The sequence below is a fragment of the Peromyscus maniculatus genome, chromosome X, assembly GCF_049852395.1.
Source record: "Peromyscus maniculatus bairdii isolate BWxNUB_F1_BW_parent chromosome X, HU_Pman_BW_mat_3.1, whole genome shotgun sequence".
Taxonomy (NCBI): domain Eukaryota; kingdom Metazoa; phylum Chordata; class Mammalia; order Rodentia; family Cricetidae; genus Peromyscus; species Peromyscus maniculatus.
Genome location: NC_134875.1, coordinates 34,760,138 through 34,784,576, shown reverse-complemented (window position 1 = coordinate 34,784,576; position 24,439 = coordinate 34,760,138). Strand labels below are relative to the sequence as shown.

At 39.4% G+C, this 24,439-nt stretch overlaps 1 protein-coding gene across 1 annotated transcript; it reads left to right on the top strand.

Annotated features, from left to right (window-relative positions):
* Positions 1 to 1,296: 1,296 nt before the first annotated feature.
* LOC121825687 (homeobox protein Rhox13-like) lies at positions 1,297 to 5,302 on the top strand. The gene is made up of 3 exons (XM_076561750.1): positions 1,297 to 1,639; positions 2,318 to 2,363; positions 5,069 to 5,302. The coding sequence occupies exons 1-3, from the start codon at positions 1,344 to 1,346 to the stop codon at positions 5,186 to 5,188; spliced, it is 462 nt and encodes a 153-aa protein (XP_076417865.1). The 5' UTR covers positions 1,297 to 1,343; the 3' UTR covers positions 5,189 to 5,302.
* Positions 5,303 to 24,439: the final 19,137 nt, after the last annotated feature.

Genomic DNA, 24,439 nt, shown 5'->3' with positions numbered 1-24,439 from the left:
GATAATTCTTTTGGACTATTTAAGTCTTTGTCACCTTCTAAGGTTTTGAACAAAACACTCAATTCATTATTTCTTACCCCAGCAACAATTCATAGATGGGAAATGTCCCAAATAATCTTTGAAAGTCATTAAGAGTCTGTAATTAATCTTTCTTAATTTGTACCTTTTGGGGTCTAATTTTTTGTAGACCTATTTTATATCCTAATATAAATTAATAGTATCTCCTCTTTGTATCTTTTCAGAAGCAATTTGTAATCCTGAACAAGGCAAAATTTTCTTTACTTCTGGGAGTCTGTCAGGAAGGGTGGTACTGACCCTCCCCACTTCCAACAGTGTCTAACTCAGGCACCTATTATTTTTCTGAGCGGTGTCATATGCCATACGTCACATGCCAAATATTGTTTTAAACACTGCCTGAATATTTATGTATTTACCTTCAATCCAACAGAAAGGACCGCATCAACATCCTCAGTGATAAGAACTGAGGCAAATATTACATGTACAATTTAACAGAGATTATAAAATTATTATAATTTGAGGTAATTATTTCTCAAGCAGATCATTTCTCTTTTGAGAGGAGGGGGTGTCTTTTGTTTGGTTTTCAACAGTGTCATTAACAAGATGTTGATGTTGAGCTCGAAGAACAATGGTTAGCCAGCATTCAATGTACTACCAGGGACTCTTGAACTAGCAGCCACTAAGCTGATCATGTCCACTTAGTTCTAAGCCCATTCTCTGAGCAGCAGTAGTAGGTGGAGGGTGAGGTCCACAGAAATTTTCTATATGTTCACGCAAGGGTCCTGTGGTTTTTGTGTGTTCCCCATACTTTCTCCCATACTCTATTCCTTAATTATTTTGCAATGCTACACAATTCACTTTCATTGTCATCTCTACAACCTAGAAGGAACAGGCAGCATGCACATACATGCAGATGCAGGCTAAAACTCATTCTACACGCATGCCCTGGAAGCAAGGTTTAATTTCACACGACCTTTCACAAGTCTGTTCACAGTGGCTCCCTCAGTTCCCCATCTTTTGGGCCAAATCCACCATTTGTGCACCAAAGCAAATACCACCTACCTCAGCAAGAGATCAAAAAGCCCAGAGCAGTCAGTCAGGGAGGGAAAAGCTTATCATGCCCATCTGCAGAGGAGCGTGTGGACGTCAAACTTGAGGAACATGGAGAAGTGTGGAGCATGCGCAGAAGTACATGCTGATGTCACCCTTTCCTCAGGCCCTCTCTTGACGCCACGTCAGTAGTAGAGACTGACCGAACAATAGGCCTTGAGGCCAGTCATTCCTGGGGCCCCACTTCTCTCTGTGGCTTCGGCCCACTACTAGTCATGGCCAGCAAGAATGATACTGGTGAGGAGATGGCTCAGGTCCCCACCTTAGAGGCTGCCTTGGCGATGGTGGGTGGCAACCCTAGTGGAGGTGACGCCTGCTGTGTAATTGACCTAAATAACGGGGGCAGCCAGTTCTCTGAGGGCCAGAACGACTCAGCTGAGGCTGTGATTAGGATTCCGAGGCGCCGTTCATCACGAAGGCAGCGGCGAACTACATTCCAGTTCACACTGGGGCAGGTGGAGGAAATGGAAAAAATGTTCAAAGAAACCCAGTATCCTGATGCGCTTGCCAGGTATGTGTCTGGAACCAGGAGCTATCCCCAACCTCCCTGTTGTCTCAGGTTGAGATGTCCGTTTGTTCTTTCAGGCCCTGGTTTCCTATCATCCCACCCTAAGCCACTGCTGTCTTCTCCCTCGGTAGTGGGTACAGGAGGATGCCTTGTGTAGGGGTAAAAGTCAGTATTAGTGTGTAGTGTTGACCTGAAACAAGTGTACATAGTCAACACCACACGTTTCGCATCATATTTTCATTTCTGTATAGAGACATGATTATAGTATGCCAAAATACTCACTTGTGTAAAATTCACCAGTGTTAAGGATTTACACTTTGTTGGGTGACCTCCTCACCAGTAGTCTCGTCATCTTTTCAGGGACTGTGTCCCTATCCATCAACTCCTTTCGGTTTCCCTTTCCCTTCCCCTGGTGCTGTTTTTAATTTAGTACAATTTGCTCAGCATACACTTTGACATTTAATTTTAATTTTTAATAATGTGTTAAAATTATTCATCTCTATTGTTTAGAAACTTTTGTAAGAGGTGAAACCATTTCAAAAGCAAGACTAGTTCTGAGAATGAAAGTTAAATGGGGGTCTGAGGGAGCACAGCAATATTAAAAAAGCATAGATATCATTTGTGACTTTGCAGTTCATGTGAAACACTGCCTGCTAAACATTTGTGGTTTTCTTTCCACAGAAAGGAACTTGCACAAACTTTGAATGTTACTGAAGTCAAAGTGCAGGTCAGTAAATCCAAGCAAAGACATTGAACAGTCAATCTACAGCCTTCTCAGGTCTTGGGAAGTCTTGTACCAGGCACTTTTTTTATTCAAGATTTTTTTTCATTTTACATACCAACCACAGTTCTCCCTCCCTCCCCATCTCCTGCTCTCATCCCTACCCCACCCCACTCCCACATCTACTCTTCATAGATGGTAAGGCCTCCATTGTGAGTCAACAAAGCCTGGTACATTCAGTTGGGGCAGGACCAAGCCCCTCCCCCCTGCATCAAGGCTGACCAAGGCATCCCACCATAGGGAATTGGCTCTAAAAAGCCAGTTCATATAACCAGGATTAGTCCTGGTCCCACTGTCAGGGACCCCACAAACAGATCAAGCCACACAGCTGTCACCCACATTCAGAGGGCCTAGTTTCATCCCATGCAAGCTCCCCAGCTGTCAGTCCAGAGTCTGTGAGCTCCCACTAACTCAGGTCAGCTGTCTCTGTGGTTTTTTCCCATCATGGTCTTGATGCCCCTGGCTCATATAACCCCTCCTCCCTCTCTTCAACTGAACTTCAGGAGCTCGGTCAAGTACTTGGCTGTAGATCTCTGCATCTGCTTCCATCAGTCACTGGAAGTAGGTTCTATGACAATTAAAGTAGACCCCATCTGACTACAGAAAAAGACCAATTAAGGCACCCTCTCCACCATTGCTAGGAGTCTTAGCTGGGGTCATCTTTGTGGGTTCTTGGGGATTTCCCTAGCACCAGCTTTCTCCCTAACCCCATAATGGCTCTCTCTGTCAAGATATCTCTTTCATTGCTCTTCCTTTCCATCCCTCCTCCAACCTCACCATCCAGATCCCTCATGCTCCCATCCCCCATCCTCAACCTTCTAGCCCCTTCCCAGTTTACCCAGGAGCTCTTAACCATTTTCCCTTCCTGGGGTGATCCATGCATGTCTGCCTTAGAGTCCTGCTCTTTACCTAACTTCTCTTGAGTTGTGGATTGTAGCCTGGTTATCCTTTGCTAGAGAGGCTGATGCACTGCAGCTGTAGAGAGGTTGATGCATTGCAGCTCTAGAGAGGCTGGTGTACTGCAGCTCTAGAGGTTGGTACACTGCAGCTCTAGAGGCTGATACAATGTAGCTGTAGAGAGACTGATGCACTGCAGCTCTTGAAATGCTGATGAACTGCAGGTCTAGAGAGGTTGATGCACTGCATCTCTAGAGGCTGATGCACTATAGCTCTAGAGAGGCTGATGCACTGCAGTTCTAGAGAGGCTAATGCACTGCAGATCTAGAGGCTGATGCACTACAGCTCTATAGAATGATGTACTGCAGCTCTAGAGAGGATGATGCACTGCAGCTACAGAGAGAAGATGGACACAAGACACAAGAGAAAACACCCATGGTCTCCTGTTTGCACACTTTCCAAAACCCTCACTTCTGATTTCCCCTTTCCTCTTACAAATGTAATAGACAGGCTTTAGGAATCAAACACAGGGAACTCTGACTTAATGTGAGCCACATGAGTCAGCCACTGGGGCTTTATTTGAATTCATGGAGGCATCAGGATGGTACTAGGGCTTCTGGTCCTTTGGTTGATCTTCTTTAGATTATAAATCCATGTAATAAACAGGGAGAGTAAGTACATGGAGTCACAAATGTGCAGTTTGAGAACTTCCCAATAAAATAGACCCTTATTCACTAGGAGTCTGAGAGGATGGTGACATGTCACAGGTAACTGTGACTGTATTTCCATAGCTAGACCATATTTAGGAAGAACTGATTTATGACTACTTTCCCCTCACTGTTGTGGACCATCTTACTCCTTGCCTTTTGAAGAATAATGGGCTTTAGATGTCCTGGTGACACAGCAGGGCCTAGTGTGCCCTCTGTGCTGGACAGGATTCTAGAAATATACCTGAAGCAGAGATATTATTCTTCTTCCTCATCATGGAGAACTTTGTATAACATGAAAGAATATACTGTTCAGATTTACTATGAACATATACTGTTCATGAAAGAACATATTCTGTTCAGATTAACCATGGGTGGAAGTTAACCTTTCAGCTGAACTCCTGGAGATGGCAAAGGTTTCAGTGTCCTGTATGTCATTTAGGTTAAATTTGTCAACTTTCTCAAACACTGAAGGCTGTGATGTCAAACCATTGTCCATGACATCTCTGCCTACCACCTGTTCGCTCTCCTGAAATTTCAAGCACCACAATCCCGTTGGCACCCTTGAATGCTATTTTCTTTCTAAAAATCTCCCACTCTTGTTTCTGTTGATTACTTCATACTGAAGATTACTTTTACAAACAGAAAACTGTTCCCCTCCAGAGACCTTTAAAATGTGCTAACATTTTGTGATCTACAATCTCTGCCCAAACAAGAGGAACATATCACTAGTGAGGAGGGTATTCTACAGCTGATGGTCAAATATCAGAATGAAGACTTTCCTTTACCCAGTTACCATATATTGAATTAACATCAAGGACCTGGAACAAGTTGTAATCTAAGCTTTCCATCCAATAAAGAAGAAACCACTGAAGTGTCTATACTGCTGGAAAAAGACAAAATCATGGCCTAAGTTGACACACAGCTGGTATTTGCTTTTGTGAGCTGAATAGAAAGTCAGTGTTATGTGGCTTAAAGAGGTTTTTATCTCTTGGCTCTGGGATGGAAGCCAATGCTAAATCCAACCCTGTCTTCCTCTGATTTCAGACATGGTTCGTCCATCGGAGAGCAGAAGAGAGGAAGAGTGAGAGGTCTGTTGAATTACAGAACATACCTCCTCGTATTGAAAAGGTCCTTCTCCCTAGGGAAAGGGACGACAATCCCTAGAGTGCAATTTTTGTTCCAGAGCTAAAGGGAAATCTGCTGACACATATACTCAATATACAGCTTCACTAAAATTCAGCACTCATGTTAACAATAAAATCATGAATTTCCAAGTTATTTAATTTCAAATGCTTTCTGGGGTTTTGTAGTATATAGATGTATACTCTTCAGGAAATGCCATTTAAACAAAATGACAACTTCTGTTTTCTGGGGGTGACATTTCTAAGTCATGAGTATTGCTTGCATAGATGACTATTCCCTATACACGGTAATTGTGAAACAGTGGATCACTTAAGCCTTCTTGATTCAGGCTCATTTGATCCTTTGAACAAGGGATTCAGTAGTAACCCTGCAAATGGAGAATCTAAGGAGAAGGTGGGCACAGAAAGTATTGATGGTGATTTATTTTTATTTGGGGGGGTCATACAAATTCTTTCTTTTTTCTTTTAATAAAAATAGATTTTTCTGTCACATAATATATCCTGATTATGGTTTCCCTTCCCCCTACTCCTCCCAGTTCCTCCCCACTTACCCTCCCATCTGAATATATCCCCTTTTCTGTCTCTCACTAGAAAACCGCTCAGGTGGGTGGAAGCCACCCATAGGCCAGCCTGGGTCCTCAAGGCCTGGGCTGACTAAAGACATTGAAGGGGGAGGGTGCCATTATGATGAGCAAATGTATGGTGGAGAAATGGGAGAAAATGAGAGGCAGAATGGTTCATGTGCTGTGGAAAGAGGTGGAACAGAAGAATCAAAGGTGGTGAGGAGCTGGCTGAGGTGGGTGGCCTGCTTGTCACCCAGGGAAGTGATGAAACCCGGCCTGGACTGCTGCAAAGGGCCATGTTTAGGTCCATGGTCCTACTGTAGCCAGGGTCTGAGTTGATGTCCATGGCATCTGTTGCCACCAAGGGCCATGAAGATGCCCAGGGTCCGGTTAGTCAATTCAGAAAATTTTGTTGTCTGAGAGCTGTTCTGCTGCTGGTGCCAAACTGATCTCAGTGACCTGAGCTGCCACAGGGGACATGGTAACATCTGGGCCCGAGATGCTCTAGAGGGCCAACTCTGGATCTGTGGTCCTGCTGTAACTGGAGTGTGTGTTGACATCTGTCGCCCATGTTACCATAGGGAGCCATGCATTATGAAATCCAAGGGCAGTGCTGAGCCAGCCCTGCCCTGTGTTGGCACTAGGAATGCTGGCTCTGCCCCTCATAGGAGAGCTGGCCCCAATGACTCAGGCATGGAGAGCTTGTCCCCTTGTACTCAGGAGAGATGGTCCCACCTCTCAACACAGGCATGAGAGAGCTGGCCCCGATGCCATGGGCATAGGAGAGCTGGTTCCACCCCTCACCTGAGTATCAGCTCAAGTATCCAGGACTGACCAGCTCACCTACCACCCAGGTCCATATCCAGGGCCTTGGATTGGCCCACCCTAACATCTACACCATTTAGGACCTGCTGGAGCATGTGAAGGGACTGGTTCTGCAGATCTCCATGACTAGGGGCAGCCGTGGGGTATCAGAGAGGAGTTTCAGTGATCATCCAGTGATGATGGTGTACCAGAAACCAGAGGCCTTGAACCAGACCAATGACTCATTGCAATTTTCATTTTCGGGTGGGGCTGATTGAGCAAAAGTGTACACTGCCGGACACACCAAGGATCCCAGTGCCACTCAAATGAATGAAGAGATGTTGAGAGACAGAGGAGTGAAGTGGGTTTTTTTGTTTGTTTGTTTCTTTGGTTGGTTTAGTTGGTTTTTTTGTTTAATTTTCTTTTGGAGGAGGGACTCTGCAAGGGTGAAGGGCAGATATGGAGGGACTGGGAAATGAGCAGAATTAGGGTGCATGATGTGAAATTCCCAAAGAATCAATAAAGAAATTGTGTGTGTGTGAGTGTGTGTGTGTGTGTGTGTGTGTGTGTGTGTGTGTGTGTGTGTGTGTATGAAAACATACAGGCTTCTAAGGGGTAATAATAAAATAAACTACAGCCTATCTGTTGTGGCACACACCTTTAATCCCAGCACTCGGGAGGCAGAGGCAGGCAGATCTCTGTGAGTTCAAGGCTAGCCTGGTCTACGGAGTGAGTTCCAGGACAGGCTCCAAAGCTACAAAAAGAAACTCTGTCTTGAAACAAACAAATAAACAAAAGAGTGAAATGACTCCTTTGTATGGAAACATCTCTCATTTCTCCTGACTCACAATTCAGATAGTGGATCTCTTGTCTTTTGAGGCCGCATTGCTTCATATTGGGACAGAATACCAAAGGAAGCCCACATCCTCTCTTTGGTAAGTTGAATAATGATCTAGTAAAATGTTGATGTTCAAATCTAGAATCTGTGAATATGTTACTATATATGATAAATGAGAATTTGCTGGTGTGATGGAGGATTTGAAAATGATGGTAGTATCTTAGATTATGTGTGAATGGTTGATATAGTAACAGAGGCCAAGTTGGGTGGTAATGGCACATGCCTTCAATCCCAGCACTTGGGAGGTAGGGGCAGATGGATCTCTGTGAGTTCAAGTCCAGCCTGGTCTACAGAGTGAGTTCCAGGACAGCCTGAGCTATACAGAGAAAATCTTTTTCAAAAAACCAAAACCAACTGACCAACCAACCAACCACACACCCACCCACCCAACCAACCACCCACCTACCCAACCAACCACCCACCCACCCAACCAACCAACCAACCAACCAAGCAAACAACCAACCAAACAAACAAACAAAAAGCCAGGGCCCTTTTCAAGTAGAGGCAGAATGGCAGGCTATGCTATGTACTCTAGCACTTCAGATATGGGGGCCAGGAGATCTGGAGTTGAGCGGCAAACTCTCCACATTACATACCAAATTTGTGGACAGACTAGCTGTATGAGACCCAATTTACAAAACCAAAACTAGATGTGGAGAGCATTCCCGCTGGGTTATACCTGGCCTGGCTCTAGAAAGTTAGTACTTAGCCCTAACCTATCTTTTGTTTAGCAAACAACCTTTGTTTCTCTTGTTGTCCTATGTGAATCCTGTCTGAGAGTTTCCCAAGGATACAAAGCCTATACAAATCTTGATTTGGGAAACCCAGAAAACTGTGGTACCTGATAAATCAAGAAATTTGTACTTGGCATTGTATTTTTGGAAGCTTCTTTCAGGTTGTTTTGAGCATATGGAAATCAACTGGCTAAAGTATAAATGTGGAGAAAAATAAAAATGCCCTGGGTGAAGGCAAAGAACTTCAGTTCTTAGACACTAGATCCCCTGCAGCCACGAAAGGCTAGATTCATTCTTAAGGTGCCTCTGAGTCTTCATTCAAGGGACCCACGTGAACCCACACACCCACTCTGTGTGGCCACTAGGGTCCAAGATCACTGATAAAAGAAGGTAGTATAGATGGATGGTGGTGGCACACGCCTTTAATCCCAATACTCAAGAGACAGAGGCAGGCAGATCTCTGTGATTTCAAGGCTAGCCTGGTCTACAAAATGAGTTCCAGGAGAGCTATGACTGTTACACAGAGAAATCCTGTCTCAAAAAAATTTAAAAAAGACGGTAGCGTGAGAATGCAAGTATGGGAGTGATCTGGTGAAAAGACAATGGATTCCATCACTCTCTAGAAGTAAGACCATGTGAAGAACAGAACACCTCATGGAATTCTCATGAGGAAGCTTTCCTAACAAACCTTGACTGATACTCACACAATGAATTTCATTTTTCACTTCAAACTCCCAGAAATATAGGTAATATACTAGTGTTTGTGGCAACTAGTTATGAGACCCTAGATGCAACTAATACATGTTCCAAAGGGGATAGTAATGCCCCCAATTTTGTCTACATCAGTACACTATCTTCATTATCAGAACAGCTGGCCACTCCCAACTTTTGCTCTATTGAATTCCAAGTTAGACACTAGTTTTATGTGACTTCCAAATAGTAGTAGACAAATAAATAAGCTCCGTGTTCTCATCTTGAGGTGTCTTCCACATAGTTTAGGTTAGGGGGAAATATTCATTCCCTTCTTCTGTGGAGATAAGGAAGGGTAGTATTTCTGAAAGAGATTTTTTCCAATTTCTAACTCCTTTTCAAATTCAATTCATGTATGCCAGAGGTGAATATTATAGTAGAATTGCAAAATAGGCTTAAACCTTCTTTTAAAATTCTTGCATGGGTGGTTCCAGAGATTCATTTTAGAATTTAGGCATTCTGGACAACTTAAAAAAATCTTATTATTTCCTTCTATCTGATTAAGCAGATTGAAAGAACCATAACTTAATATTTTCTTACAGTCATGAAAATCTTTTTTAAAAGCCCAAGCGCTATATTGGGTGTGAGCAGGGGAATGAAGAGACCATTGTAAAGACTGTAAATTTATCTAAAGAGACAGAGTTACTTAAATAGTTTAAATTATTGGGTTGACCAAAAATGAATAATTTTAACCTGATAAAACTTCCCCCTTTCCTAGATAGGTGAAGGTATATGAGGAATATTGGATTTGTAATAGAATAAATGAATAAGCTACATATTTCATCATATTTCTGAGTACAGTGTGAAGTTTTTTTTTTGCTCATAACTATCTTTGGGTGATGATTGGCAACATTTCCTGTACTTCTTCCATGTAAACTACTTCAATGGTGCTGCAAAATCTGGTTATATATATTTATTTAAGGATTCACTGAGTCCGAAAACTAGAAAACGCTTGCTTATGTTTGTACCTGATTCCTGCTTGGGGAAAGAAAACCTATTCACATTCCTCTTGTAATCCTAATGTATACATGTCAGGTGTGGGGTGGGGGATCTCCAACAAATCGATGTATAATGTAGTACAAAGAAGCTGATACTGAGAGCCCCAGCTGTAGACCCCTAGGTTCTAATCCATTAGAATCTTCAATAAAGAGAGCAGTCCATGAAAGAGTACATTGCCTGTTTTCTTCATGTAATTTCTCAGATGAGAAACATATAAAAATAAACATCCAGAAACATCTGTTGGGTCTGAAAAAGCACAGTACTAATTTGCATCTAGAGCCATCAGCAGCTGAGAAATGATTTAACTAGATGATATGTTTAATGCATCTTATACTGCATCTTCTCTTCACACAAAATAGAAACATTATTAATACACCCATTGTTCGAGTGGTAGTTATGCAAGTAAAGCTTAGATCACAAAGGATGACTTTAATCCTGGAAAAAAATGGTTTATATAAAGTAAGTGACAGAATAGATTTTATTAGGAACATATAGGATCCAAACAGCATGGATACAAAGGAATAGGAGACATAATACAACTTTACATTTGTTATGTGTTAGCTATTTCAGCCTTAGATAATCACAGCCGGATTACTCATTTTTTTCCCATCAGTTAGCTGTAGATAGTATTCCTTGTCTTATGTGAACTGTAGAGCTCAAATGAGAAAATACATATAGAAGGTCATGTAATATAAAGCGCTATACAGGGAAGGATTAATGTGTTAACATTAGAATGACTCAGGAACGTGTCTTTATTGGATTCCCCGCTTCTCACACTTTCTCTCCAAGGAATTCCTATCACTATCCCAAGGATGGTCTATTTTCAGTAGACTATCTTGAGTGTGGTCTGCTATCTTAGTTTTTCAAGACATTTCTCTTTGCAGTTAATGGATTTCCATCACAGGGAAAAATAGTGAGAGAGTCTGTTCTTGCTGTGTAAAATTGTTTCAAAAATTGTCTCAGCTTTGCATGTTAGGAATACCATTTTAGCCAGTATAATGCTTTTTTTTAGACCTGAATTTTCTCTATTGATAACTTCCATGGCTAGTTTCTCTACTCCGTTTTTGCTGGTAGCAATTAGATCCCACCATTTAAACACTATATTATAGCACTGGAAAAGCCCTAAACTACCTTGACTACAGTATTAGTTAGTAGATTTGGATTATGTTCAAGGAATAGGAATGCTGAAATCTCAGTAATTAACAACAGAAGGTTGATTCATTTTCTGTCTGCTCAATATATTCTTCTGTCACCAGTCTTCTGGGAGTTCAGTTCTGCATTGTCATCACCCTCAATCTGTGACTCAGCTGTGTAGAAAAGCACTGTTAGGAACATTGCCAGACTCTGTAACAGAGGGGAAAGTAAGCTAAGAAGGTCATCTCAATGACAATTTCACTGTCAAACTCAGCATAGAAAATTTCCAGTTTTAACTCATTGGCCATAATTGGTTATATAGAACCATATAGATGCAAGAAAACGTAATTCTAGTAAGTGCTAGGGAGAGGCAAAAATCTAAACATTTTGACAGTATCAGTGAATGAAATAAGTTTAAATAAATTGATCGTATTGTGAGGCTTCTGATCTAGAAAGATGTTAGAATCATTTCTCAGTTTTGCTGTAGTTAGTCTTTCTTTGTGTGTAGGCCATTATTGTATGTGCCTCTGAGACCTGGCTTGTCAAGTCAAATTTCCTGATGTATACAGGAGAAATATTCTCACTGAACTCCTTTGGTTTCAGGTATGTCAGTTGTGAGTCCCAAAATAGGATCTGATAATTTCCAGTCTTCTGTATGTATTCTAAATGTTCAGGGAAAAAGATGATGTGTTTTTTCCTAACAAAAACAATAGAATTCAGGTTTTTTCATATGAACTCTCTTGTTGATGCTTCAGCTTTCCTATATTCACTCATTTATATCTATTCATCCAACCCAAGATGTTTACTAACCACAGCCTTATATACCAGGCTCATTACTAGGTGCTGGAAATGAAATACTGAGCTAAATATGCTCTATTTTCCCAAGGAAATCCAAGTGTTTATTATCTAACCCATGTCCTTCATTTATAATTATGAAAATGTCATGTCTTTAATATTATTTTAAATTCTAAAATTAATTTGTGTGACCGAAAATGGTTAAAAATACTTTGGAATTTCTTTTTATGAACTATGTTTAGTCTTCTTTCTTTGGATAACTTGATGCTCCCAACTGTCTTTCTTGATCCTTATATGTATAGCCTTCATTTACTAACCAGGTAGATAATCACCAATATAACTATACCATTTGTATTTGTGTTTACTATGGAGATTGGGGAGTAGGGAGCTTTTTAGGCAGTGTTTATGAGCCTACAGTGGCCAAACCATAGTCCAGAAGAACTACAAAGGCAAATGTAATGCTTTGTTTTATCTAACTGATTGGGTCTCACCCTTTCATATTCCTAAGGAAGTAAGTGTTAAGAGTGCCTGTTCTTGTTAGGCACTGTGTTAAGTTCTGCATAGGATTTCATAGGAACAGAAAGTATCTCTTGATTCTAAGTAGTACTGGTATATAGAGAGCAATCAATGTAAGATGAAGTCATGAAAGGAAAATACCAGGAGGCATGTAAAAATTTAGTTACATCTTGATGGTTAAGAAGACTTTGAGTGGTTTGGGTGCAGATAGGAAGATATGTTTTTTATGTGGTGTTGGAGATAGAATCATTCATGCTAGACAAGTACTCTTCCAAGAATTACACCACTAGCCTCTGGGAAGAGGATATTATTAACTGAATTATAATACATTGCATTATGACTCTTATTCTCATTCCACCTCTGGTTTTAGCCTCCTGTGCATTTTTTTCAGAGTACAGTGAGCTAGTGGATGCCTTAAAAGCTGCTACTTGGTTGAGCAAATAATTTGGACTGCCCTGAAACTCCTGTTTGGAAGCCCAGACATTAAAAAGCATACAGGTATAACATGAACTAACTGTAATAAAACAAACTCTTAAATGTCAGAACATTTTATAATATTTCACCAGGGGTACTAAAAGATTGTATTGCCTTGATAAGGATAGAGGTGTTAGATGATATGAAGTTCAATTCATTAGATGACAGAAGTCAAGGTATATAATGTATGATTTGCAGAACCACAAACTTATCTGCACAATCAAAAAGTCTTTGGCCATGATATTCTCACTTAAGTTCAGTTTTCTAGGCCATTATTAATTTGTTAGATACCTCAAGCACTCATTACGGTCAGAAAATAAAGGTTGACATGTTCTCTACCATTCCCATTTTAAAAGTCAGAGATATGTTTTAGATGCAATTACTTATTAAATTATCTTATGTGTCTTTATGGATATCAAAAATACCACCTCATAAACTCTAAAGGAAAGGAAGATTTGACGGCAATGAGGCTTCATGACAATATAGGAAACTCCATTTACTGTGTTAACTCTGTTGATGCTCTTTGTCAATTTGACCTTGGACCACATGACCCCATTTTCTCCTCACTGTGTCTCTGCCATGACATTTTTTTGCTCCCAGTGAACTTGAATTTGCTGCTACTTGGGATTCCTTCCAAACTATACAGTGCCACTGGTTTTAGTGATGATTGGTCTTCCTCACTAAACTTGCAGTTTCTTGTTTTTATTTATACTAAAAAAAAACCCATAAAACTTGTAACTAATACTTTTGTGTTCATCTCTAGATTTTACTGTGCTGTAATTGCTTTGGGTGATTTCGGGGGGAGGGTGTTGTTTTGAAGGAAATAATAATAAAATATAGTCATCGTTTCCAGTGAAGAATGACATGCAAATCTGATAATTACCTCAGATGATCTCTTACATAAAGAAAAATCGCACATTAGATTTCCTTAAAGCAAGTTCTTCCTGTCAGCACAGACTTCCCTGCTGTTCCTCCTGTTATTGCTATGGGAAATTTCAGCGGGTTGTCTTTGGGAAATTCAAAAGAGCAGCAACCTAATATTCTCCTTAAAGGGTAATGCTTTCTTGGGGTTATGGCCACCTTTCTACTCTAGACACAGCAGCCCTGTGCTCTATAGAATGAGACATGTGCATAATTTAAAAACCATTTCTTGTATCTTAATATCAACCTTTACTTGAAAAGCAGAGTCCCATTTCTCAATTTTTCCTCACCCCTTTGCTTTTCAAAGCCAATATTCCTACAGGCCAAACTCACTCAGACTTTTTCATTTTGCCTCTTCCTTCCTCTCTCCCAGTTCTCCTAGAGGATCAAGATTAAACAAATTTTATTACTGTTTAATTTTCAGCAATTTCCTGTCCCCAAATGCGAGGCTCTTTATCCAGATTAGGTCATTACTTGATTTTATTTCCCTGGTCATTTTTGGGGCATTTAGTGATTCCTAGTTTTGCCTTGTATATAGAAATATAAAACTTGAAAAATTTGCGGATCAAAACTACAACTTTCTATTGTTTATGAGATTTTTTTTTTCTTCTGAGCATATTTTCAAGGTTTGGGAAATATGCAGCCATACAACTTGTAACATTTTGGAGTTACTAAGTTACTAAGAAAGAGAGCCCTATTAGGTGGAGTTTGGGAGAGGGTGTTAGCCATGCTCAGAAAGAGTTGAACACCAGTTTGAATACACCTATGATTTCTTAGGCTCTCTGGTACTTAAAATTCAGCGTGAACTCCTTTATACTTGCTTTATGGTCAAGATTAATTGTTTAATGTATCAGAATTTTGTCCTAATTACATTTTTACTAAGCCATGGTTTAAAAAAAATCCCAGTTGAGTTTCATATCCTCTAGACTCTAAACAAATAAATTTTACTCTTTTCTGAACTCTTAGCAATTCTTTTGCACTGAGTTACATATTACCCTTGATAAATATTGCCTTGATTTTCTAATTTACTGAGGTACTGTGATTTAAATGTTTCTATGTGCATGTATCATGGTGTCTTATCACCTTATTTAGGACATAGTTTGTAAACCTTATTATTATCTCTACAGCACTTGGCACCCTCCTTTGCAGAGCCCAGTAGATGTTTTTGAATGTATTAAATGATAATTCCCGTTTAAATTATCAGTGAATCCTAAATTATTTCAGGTACATTAGCAAACCTTTTTAAAGATCATTCCAAATTTAGGTTTGGAAGTCTCTTGTGATTAATTTGAATCCTTTATGATGTACACTAATAACATGGATGTAGCAGGAATCTTAAAAGTTCTTATTAATAAAATCAAACCCAGGGCCAGTTATTGGGGTGAACACTGGAAGATCAGAGAGACAGAATGAGCCACAGCTAACCTCACCTGGCCAACTTCTCAGCTGGTCCTATTTTCTCAGACTGGAAGCTTCTGTGTCCTCATCCCAATGGCTCTCAGCTGAACTGCTGCTCGAAAGCCTGAAGCTTAACCAGCTAAAAGCTTAACCAGCCAAATGCTTCTAGTTTCTGGTCCTCATACCTTATATACCTTTTTTGCTTTCTACCACCACTCCCTGGGATTAAAGGCTCGCTTTCCGGGATTAAAGGTGTGATGAGTCACCATGCCTGTCTGTGTCCTTGAACACATGGATTTCTGCCTCCGGAATACTAGGACTAAAGTGTGTGCTACCACTGCCCATCCTTTATGTTTAATATTGTGGCTCCTCTGTCTCTGACCCCAGATAAGTTTATTAGCATGCACAATATTTGGGGGAATACGATACCACATTTCCTCTCTTTTTGTCTAAAATTTAAAAAAGCTTATAACTAATACAAGAAAAATTATATCCAGTAAGTATATACAATATACACAGTCAAGATTACATTAATGATGTCTAGTCCATTAATATTTGACAGATTCAGATAAAAACTCCATTATATATATTAACAATGTCCAGTCCAGTAACATCTGATAAACTCAGACCAAAAAAATTTCATTACTTATCTTATTTAAAACAAGTAGTTCCTTTTTAAAAGTAGATTCCATAATCTCCCTTTTTATCTTATCATATCCATATTCTCTTTTTTTCTTTTCATAATTCATTCAGTAGTCTACCTTTTGTCATTTATATATCTTCCCCTTTTTCTTCAGTGTAGATTCAGTGATCTACCTATTTATCCTATTATTTCTTTATCTTTTTTCTCAGAGTAGATTCAATGATCTATCTCATATCTTATTCTCTTTTTCTTTTTGCTTTCTAGGGGTGAAGATATATTTAGGGAATCTTGAAAAGAAAATTTTTAGGTTAATTGTCAAGTCCTGTATCATTTGTCCAGTCTCTGCATAAAAGGAAAGTTCAGGGCTTGTTTTAAGTCCTTGCTCGAGTAGTCTGTCAGGCTGGATCATCAGAGCTAGTCATCTCGAAATTGTCCTGACTAGTTTGTAGTCCAAAGTCGATTTTTCCATGGTGTTAATCGGCATAATGGCTTTATCATAGTCCATGTGGAATCATCTTTGTGGGGTCCCGTCATCCTTTTGAAGATTTCCAAGTTGCTGTTAGCTGTGGTCATGGTTCCCTGCAGACTTTTTATTTTCTTTTATTTTTTTTTTTGTGCCTCCTCTGTGGTTTGGAGCAATCACAGTCTGATAAATGTCTGTCTCTTGGAACCATGAACATTCTTCCCTAGAACAGAAAATCTTCACAGCAATTTCTCCCCACCATTTTTCTTGCCAAACTTTTCCAAACTGACCTTTGCTGATGCTTTCTTGTAACATGATGGTCCTGGCAATTCTTCTCTGAACCAGCAGCAGTAAACCCTTCGTCCCAGTAGCAGCATCACTGCAGTCACCAACATGATGAGAAGGAGCCAGCAACTTGGAGCAGCAGCCAGGGCTTCCATGGTCCCACCACTGTTGGTGGCTCAGTCCGGGCCTAGGCTTCTCCCAAGCCTCCTAGGCCGGCCTCAAACTTGGGATCCTCCTACCGGCCGTTGGGCACCAGATATAAATATTCTCTTTTTTTGAGACATAGTTTCTCTGTGTGGCTCTAGATGTACTGAAACTTGCTTTGTAGACCAGGCTGGCCTCAATCTCAAAGATGTGCCTGCCTCTTCCTTACAGCTGGGATTAATTGTGTGTGCCACCACACCTAATGAACATAAATAGTTATAAAATGAAGAAATGCTTATTTTTATCTCCATTTCTCAAACATTTTCTAACCCTCCTTGTCTTATTCCCTAATTGTGGCTATTCCTTCAGGCTCTGTTATTCGCCCTTTGCTTTCATTATATGTTGAAATGGCAAGTTTACATACCATTGGGCTTCAACCACGATCTCTTTAACTTACTCCATAAGCAAATATTTTCATCTCTACCTCATGGGCCTTATGATATTGTTAAATGATAAAAGTATAATCACTTGGGAATATTATAAATACCCAATATAAATGTTGTACACAAGAAATTAATCATTTGTTTTGCCACCCAAACCATCTGTTCTTTCAAGTTTCTTGTTTGGTTATACTTCTATCATCTAAAATCTCTATGCCTTGGAATGGTCTTTCTCACTCTTCTGTATCTTTAATGTTTAGGCTATTCACAAATCTACTTGACTTTCTCTGTAATATCTTTAGGAGCTACTCACTCTTTTATGTGACCTTAGCATATAACTTAATGTAGGACCCTCTTTGTCTAAGTATTCGGTTACTAATATAACCTAAATATTAGGCTGTACCTCATAATTACTCCCTCTGGTATTCTGGTATTGCTGTTTGTGATAGTAATGATAATGATGGTACAGCACAAGAAGTTGCAATTAAAGAACTATTGTATGCTAGGCATTGTGCCAATGGACTTGATGGAGAATATCTTATTTAATTCTTACAACAGTCTAATGCGGTCATGCTGCTATCTCCATTTCAGATGTTAAAAACCCCATGTCTCAAAATGATAAATAATCCAAACCTGTGGTTTGGAGTATTTACACAATATCTCCATGGTCTCATTACCAACTTCCTGAGTTATTTTTTTCACTGTTGTGAAAATTGCTCACAGAAGTAACTTAAGGAAGGAAAGGTTTACTTTGGAAAACTACTCCATGGCATGGAAGGTATGGTGTTAGAAGCAAGAGGGAGCTGGCTGCATTGTATCTACAGCCAGAAAGCAGAGAGTGATGAGTATTTGTGCTCAGCTCATTTTTCCTTTTTTAAATGCAGTCTACATAGTGTACCATATATATTTAAGGCAGTTCTTCCCACCTCAGTTAACCTAACATAGATGATCCCTCATACATAAGCTCAGAGGTTTATTTTTATGGTGATTCAGAATCCCACCAGCTTCACAATCAAGATTAACCACTATAATTTAACACTTTCTCAGCTTGACACACAAACATATTACCTTAGACTACAACCTTCTACCCCTTGTCCCCATAGGTTCATGGCCATCTCACTATGCAAGAGGCTTCCAGTCTAACTTGAAAATTCCCCATAGTCTTTGGCAGTTACAACACTGTTTAAAAGTCTAAAGTCCAAGTCTGCTTTGAAACTCAAAGCAACATCTTAACTGTGAATTCCTATAAAAAAAATCAAAGCCAAGTAAAATTCTTTCAATACACAGTGTACAGAATGAATATCCCCATTCAGAAAGGAATGAATAGTATATTGAAAGGAATCATTGACTAAAACAAATCCAAAACATAGTAGGGAAACACCAAATTCTGCAGGTTGATGTACATGGCCTAGGGATCATGATGGAGTCTTCTGGTTCCAAAGAACTTGAGTATCTGACTCTTCCAGATCAGCTGCCTGTATCATATATAGCCTTGATCTTAGACAGGCTCCGCTCAGGCCTTCAGCTTTACTCAGCGGCTCTCCCATGGTACTGGCATTGCCAGTATCCTGAGGTTTCTATTTCACTTTAGGCTGTGACTAAAAAGCTGTATTCAGTAGTCTTTCTGGGCTGCTTTGCAGGGACTCTGACTCTCTCTGTAGATCAGTGTAAGACTACCTGATTAAAATTCTACATCTTCCATCCCTGTAAAACCAGTTCCTTGTGAGTGATGTCATCAAATTCTGCTGTCATATAAGGATGTAATATGCCCCTTTCACCCCAATTGTCTGCGGACCCTAGGGAAACTACTGAGGGGCTTTTAAAAACTCTTCTCTCATATTTTACATCCCAACTACATTTTCCCCTCCCTCCACTTCCCCCAGTCTCCCTTCCACCACTCCTTACCCCAAGATCCACTATTGCTCCATTTCCCTTCAGAAAAGAGCAGATCTCCCAGGGATATCAACTAAACATGAAATAGCAAATTACAATAAGAGTAGGCACAAACCTTCCTAGTAAAGCTCAATGAGGCAACTCAATGGGTGGAAAAGGGTCCCAAGATCAGGCAAAAGAATCAGAAACAAAGCCCCACTCCCAATGTTAGTAGTCCCACAGGAACACTAAGCTACAAAACTGTCAGATATATGCAAATAGCCTAGGTCAGTCCTATTCAGGATCCCTGACGAGTGGCTTCTGAAGAATAGGGAACATCCCCTGCCCCCGCCACCAGCAGTAGCATTCTGAATTTAGGCATTCTCCTTTCAAGTTAGTTTTTATTTTCCTAAGATGGAGATTTTTTAAGCAGGGTGGGTGGGTTTTACCCTTGGGACACCCTTCCTGTTGTCTCTCTGAAAAGTACCAGGTGTGTATTTAATGATGCTAGTTTCTTTAAGAGTTATTGTTGCTTTCAAATCTACCTTGTTTGTAAGATTAAACTTTTTTAAACAATATTTTCATCAATAGATCATATTTTAAATATCTTTCTGCTTCTATTTTCTTTCTCTCTGTCACTGGAAAAATGTACACAGCTGATATACTACCTTGTCTTAAAATTATATCCACAAAGCAAATTAGTCTACTATTCCTCTATTTGATTTTCTTAAGTTCTCAGGACATGGATAGAATGCAGCCAGATTCCTTGCTGGAATGTCATATAAATGACCTCTAGTCCAGTTCCTGTAGAGTTCTTATTCCCCTCTGAAACCTCTTAATCTGAGACTCCATTGTCCAAATTTCTCTTAGTGTTCTCATCTTACTAACTCACACCATAATATTTCATCAAATTGTTTAAAATATTTAAGGACTTTTATAGCCTAGAGTTCCTATTTCTTCCATATTCCTCCCACAGTCCAGTCCCAAAGGCTTACAAAGCACATACTCAGTTTTATCACAATGATTTCCTGCAAATCTACAATACACTTTGCTCATTTTTCTCAATTCTGCCTATGCTTTAAGGCAGTGGTTCTCAACCTTCCTAATACTGCAACCCTTCAATACAGTTCCTCATGTTGTGGTGACCCTCAACCATAAAATTATTTCATTGATAATTTATAACTAACTATAATTTTGCTAGTTACAAATGTAATATAAATATATGATATGCAATTCCTATGAAAGGTCAATCAACCCCCAAAGGGTTGAGAACCACTGCTTTAAGGTTAAATGTAAGCCAATTTCCTCAGGAGATATTCTCTTAATTGTCCAACAGGCAATGGAGTTTATTTCTTTTCTTGTATGCTCTGCCAGTTAGTTGGTGTATCATACCACTTAACACAGTGTGATGTATTACCAATATACTCTATAGTATGATGTGAACTAAGAAAACTTAACTCTAGTGAATTTGTCTTTGACACCATTTCTATCACCTTACTTATTTTCCATTCTTCTGCCTCTTGTGCATCTATAATTTTCATGTTCTCCCAATTTCTCAGCCCAATTGCTGATGGAGTCTGTCTAGACTCTTCTCAGGGAGAAGTAACCAATCATTCACCGACTTCCCATAATGCTCTTGATTCAAACTTGACTACAGAAGTGAAATAATCTTTTTTTTTAGGAATGTGGTACTAGTAACCCTTCAGACAAGTCTGCATTTGAAACCTGTATCTGCTTTGGTTGCTGAAATTTTAGGATAATTTGGGTATTGTTTATAACAGAGGGATGGGAAGGATCTCAGAGAGTTTGGGATAGGTTACTTGTCTTGGTACGTTCTATTCTACCTGAGTATACAGTTGGATTTGGCTGCAATATTTTCATCTTTTTCATGTGTAGCAGCTTCCTGTTTCTGTCTTTAAAAGATAAACATTCTTTACAAACATTCCTTTTAAATTAATTCTTTGGGGATTTCATACAATGTATTTGGATCATATTTACCTCCTCCATCCCCCACCTCCTCCCAGATCCACCCCTTTTCCCTTACCCACCCAACACATTGTCTTCATTTTTACAAAATCAATTGAGGCTATTCTTATAAAATATCTGCCTGGCAAATGGAATATTAGCATCTCAGTCTGAATGTCTAGTTTTCCCCTGGACTTTGTGCTCCAGGGAAATTGGTATTTCATCCTTGAGAGCTGGGGTAATATTTATGGATACTTGAGGACCAATAACAGTTTAGAAAGACATTAATCCCACATACAGTCCTGCTCTTGAGTTGCTTCAGTCCGTGGTATTTGGGCTCAGAACTGCATCTCATATGGGTTGTTCCTGCAAAGCTATTTCTGAATCTTCTGGATTTACAAATCATTTGGTACCCAGCTGTTATGTTGCATGATTCATGGTTATGGGTGCCTTGCTTCAAACACTTGTCAGCAGTTTCTTCCCTGTGGTTGCCTTGTGATTCAATTGTTTTGGTGTGGTATATAACTCCTCACATTCATTTGGGATCTGCCTCCCCCAACTTCTGTCACAGAACAAATGAGTCAGTATCTAATGGTGTTGGCTTCCAGTTTCCTCTGGTGGGTGGGTGCGAAAGAAGATGGTGCTGTGAGCTTACTGAGGAGGCTGGCTGTTGTGCTGCCAAAGTGCCCTGAAAGGGAGAAGACTGGCTACATTTCTCAGAATGAATATTCAGGAAGCATTCAGACAAGGCCAAAGCAAAGGGCGTCATTGTTCAGTAGGTGGCAGTGTGGTCTGGTTTGAAGAAACACAGCAAATTAATGCATGAGTTTATAGTGCTTTATCCTGATGCCTTTGACAGCTGACTTGAGAATTTTTTCTGAGTGTTTTAGTACCTTTAGTCAAGTGCCCTCCCCCCTCAAAAAAAACCTCAGTTCTTTAGAAACTTCTTTCTTAGTAGTGAGTGGCATATTTTTGTGACAAGTACTGTAATCTGAAGCTTTAAGAAGCTTTGTGGCTAATTGTTATTTGCTGGACACCTTGCCTGGAATGCAGTTCCTGTGGTGTAAGGAGCATTTGCCTTTCCTACTGTGGGGGTTATTTTGTTGAGTTAATCAGCAGGGAGCAATGCTTTAGCCCCTAAGTCTTACTAGTTTCCTTTTCAGAGAGGAGCCTCCTAAGACCCAACCTGTCATCTCTGTCAGGTTCCCTTCAGACTTCGGGAATCACATATTTACCATGGCTGAGCTTAGCCTGCCGTAGCAAAATGCCCTCTGTCAAACAGAAATAAAGCACACACTCTTGTCTCTGCACCTTACCTAGCACTGCAAAGCCCTTCTACAGAATAGCTTTGTTCTCAATATACAAGTAGAAATCATTGAAGAGAGTTGCTTTTCAATAAGGAGCCTACTTTCTGGTACATGCAGGAAGAAAGAAAAGTTGCACTGACTAGACAGTGTCATCCTTGGGAGAATTGTTGGCTGCTTGGTTCAAATCGATAAGACTGAACAAAGGCTTGGTTTTACTGGCACCCCCTTTTTATTATAGATTTTCAGAATTATAAACACTATATCTTAAGGATGAATTTGAGACCTTTGTGTTGTTTACAAATACTGGATGAGATACCCACAGACATGTTTCCATAGTTCCAGGGGGTCTAAGTGAGACATTTGTTAGTTGAGCAATGTTCTTTTCCTTAGATAGGATAAGGAGACTATCCACATATATACAACTGTCTCTCCTTATTTATAATGGTCACATACTCCAATTTCTAAGACAGTTGAATTAGCCTGGTTTACTATGACCCAATTGTTCAACTTATCAATATGTAATTTTGTTTTTATGTGTGCTTCTGTTTAAAGACACCTCATTTAACATATTCTGTTTATTCATTAACAATGTACTCATAGCCAACAGCAACTTCCATGCCTGAATTAAGATTATCTGAGCATATTTTATCTACAAGTCATAACATTTTACATTTAGAAACAGTAGACTGCACTTGAGGGCTATTTAAAATACAGGAATTAAAAAAAACCCTACATAACTGAAAAATATGGCACTAACTATTCAGTAAAAGGAACCTTGTTTATAGTAAGAGCTAAACTTAGAAGATAGAACATTGTTTTGTCACCTGATAGTGTGCACACCAGTGATTTGTTTGTGTATAGACATGTGATTGACTGTGAAAAGATTGCTCTTATTGGGCAAATGGCAAATAAATCTTTGGAAGGTAAGCAGTACAGCAAATAAAGAATTTGTGACTAATGAGAAATAGCTGTATTTGTGTTATTTGGTACCTATTTTAATATTTTATTTTGATTATTTTTAATTATGTGTGCATCTGTATGTGCATGCAAATGCAAGTGCCTGTAGAATCTAGAAGAGGGTGTTGGATGCCCTGGAGATAGAGTTATAGTTGGTTGTAAGCAATCAGATGTGGGTGCTAGGAACCAAACTCAGATCTTCTGAAAGAATAGTATATACTCTTAACCACTGAGACATCCCTCCTGTCCTCTTTATCTGTTTTTGTGTTTCAAATTCTTAATCTTATACAGATTCCTCTACTATAGTCAGCCATACTGATAGGAACTGACCAGGAAGTTGTATCACAAGCTCTTGTGTAGGGTATTAGGGTTTCTCAAACCGTATTAACCCAATGGTTTTCAAGTGGTTTACTATTTAACAATTCTGTGCATTAGTTAGGCTTACAGATAGAGATAAATTAGAAAAAAAATAAATAAAAACTTCATTTAGAAATGCAGATAAACAACCCCTTTACATAAAAGTCTGAGTATGTATATTTTAAGATCAGCATTTGATTTAAGCTCAGAAACTTAAGGGTGGTAACCTGAGTTCAACTTGATGACCTTTAATAAGACTATAAGTCTCTCTGTTCTATTCTTTCTTTGTAAAAACATACAAAAATACAAAACTATCCTATCTTCCCATTGTCAATAAAGGAAAATAAGGCAAGTATAAAATGTTGTTGTACTTTTCCATATAACCCTATTCTTGGGCTTGACCACCATAAGCCTGAAAAAAAATTCTCATTTTTAGTTTTTGGTACTTGATAATTTCTGTTCTTAAAGCCACACAGAATATTATAATAATATTTCTTTTATTTGATTTCCATTTCCTATCTCAAGTTATAAATTCACAGTGTCCTCCATTAATTCATTCATCTAATTTTGGTTAATATTTGTTGAGAACCTACTATATATTTGTTATTATGGTAGAAATTTCGGGTACCCAAATATATAGTATTCACAGATCTTTTGTCTGTGAGGCTTTTTGTTCCTTTGTGTTGAATATCTTTAGTTTTTTTCGCATGAAATGAATTGATGTTTTCCCCATAGCTTTGACCACCTTCCTCTGAATAAAGCAATCAGTTTTTTCCTCTAGAGATAGGGTCCCATATCACAAATGATTGACAGATATTAAGAGCTATCAGTGTTTCAGTAGCAGGTTTGTGCTC

Coding starts and splice junctions, on each gene's coding strand:
- LOC121825687 (XM_076561750.1), top strand. CDS start 1,344: ATGGCCAGCAAGAATGATACTGGTGAGGAGATGGCTCAGGTCCCCACC. Junction 1,640..2,317: donor TATCCTGATGCGCTTGCCAG/GTATGTGTCTGG, acceptor TTCTTTCCACAG/AAAGGAACTTGCACAAACTT. Junction 2,364..5,068: donor TTACTGAAGTCAAAGTGCAG/GTCAGTAAATCC, acceptor CTCTGATTTCAG/ACATGGTTCGTCCATCGGAG.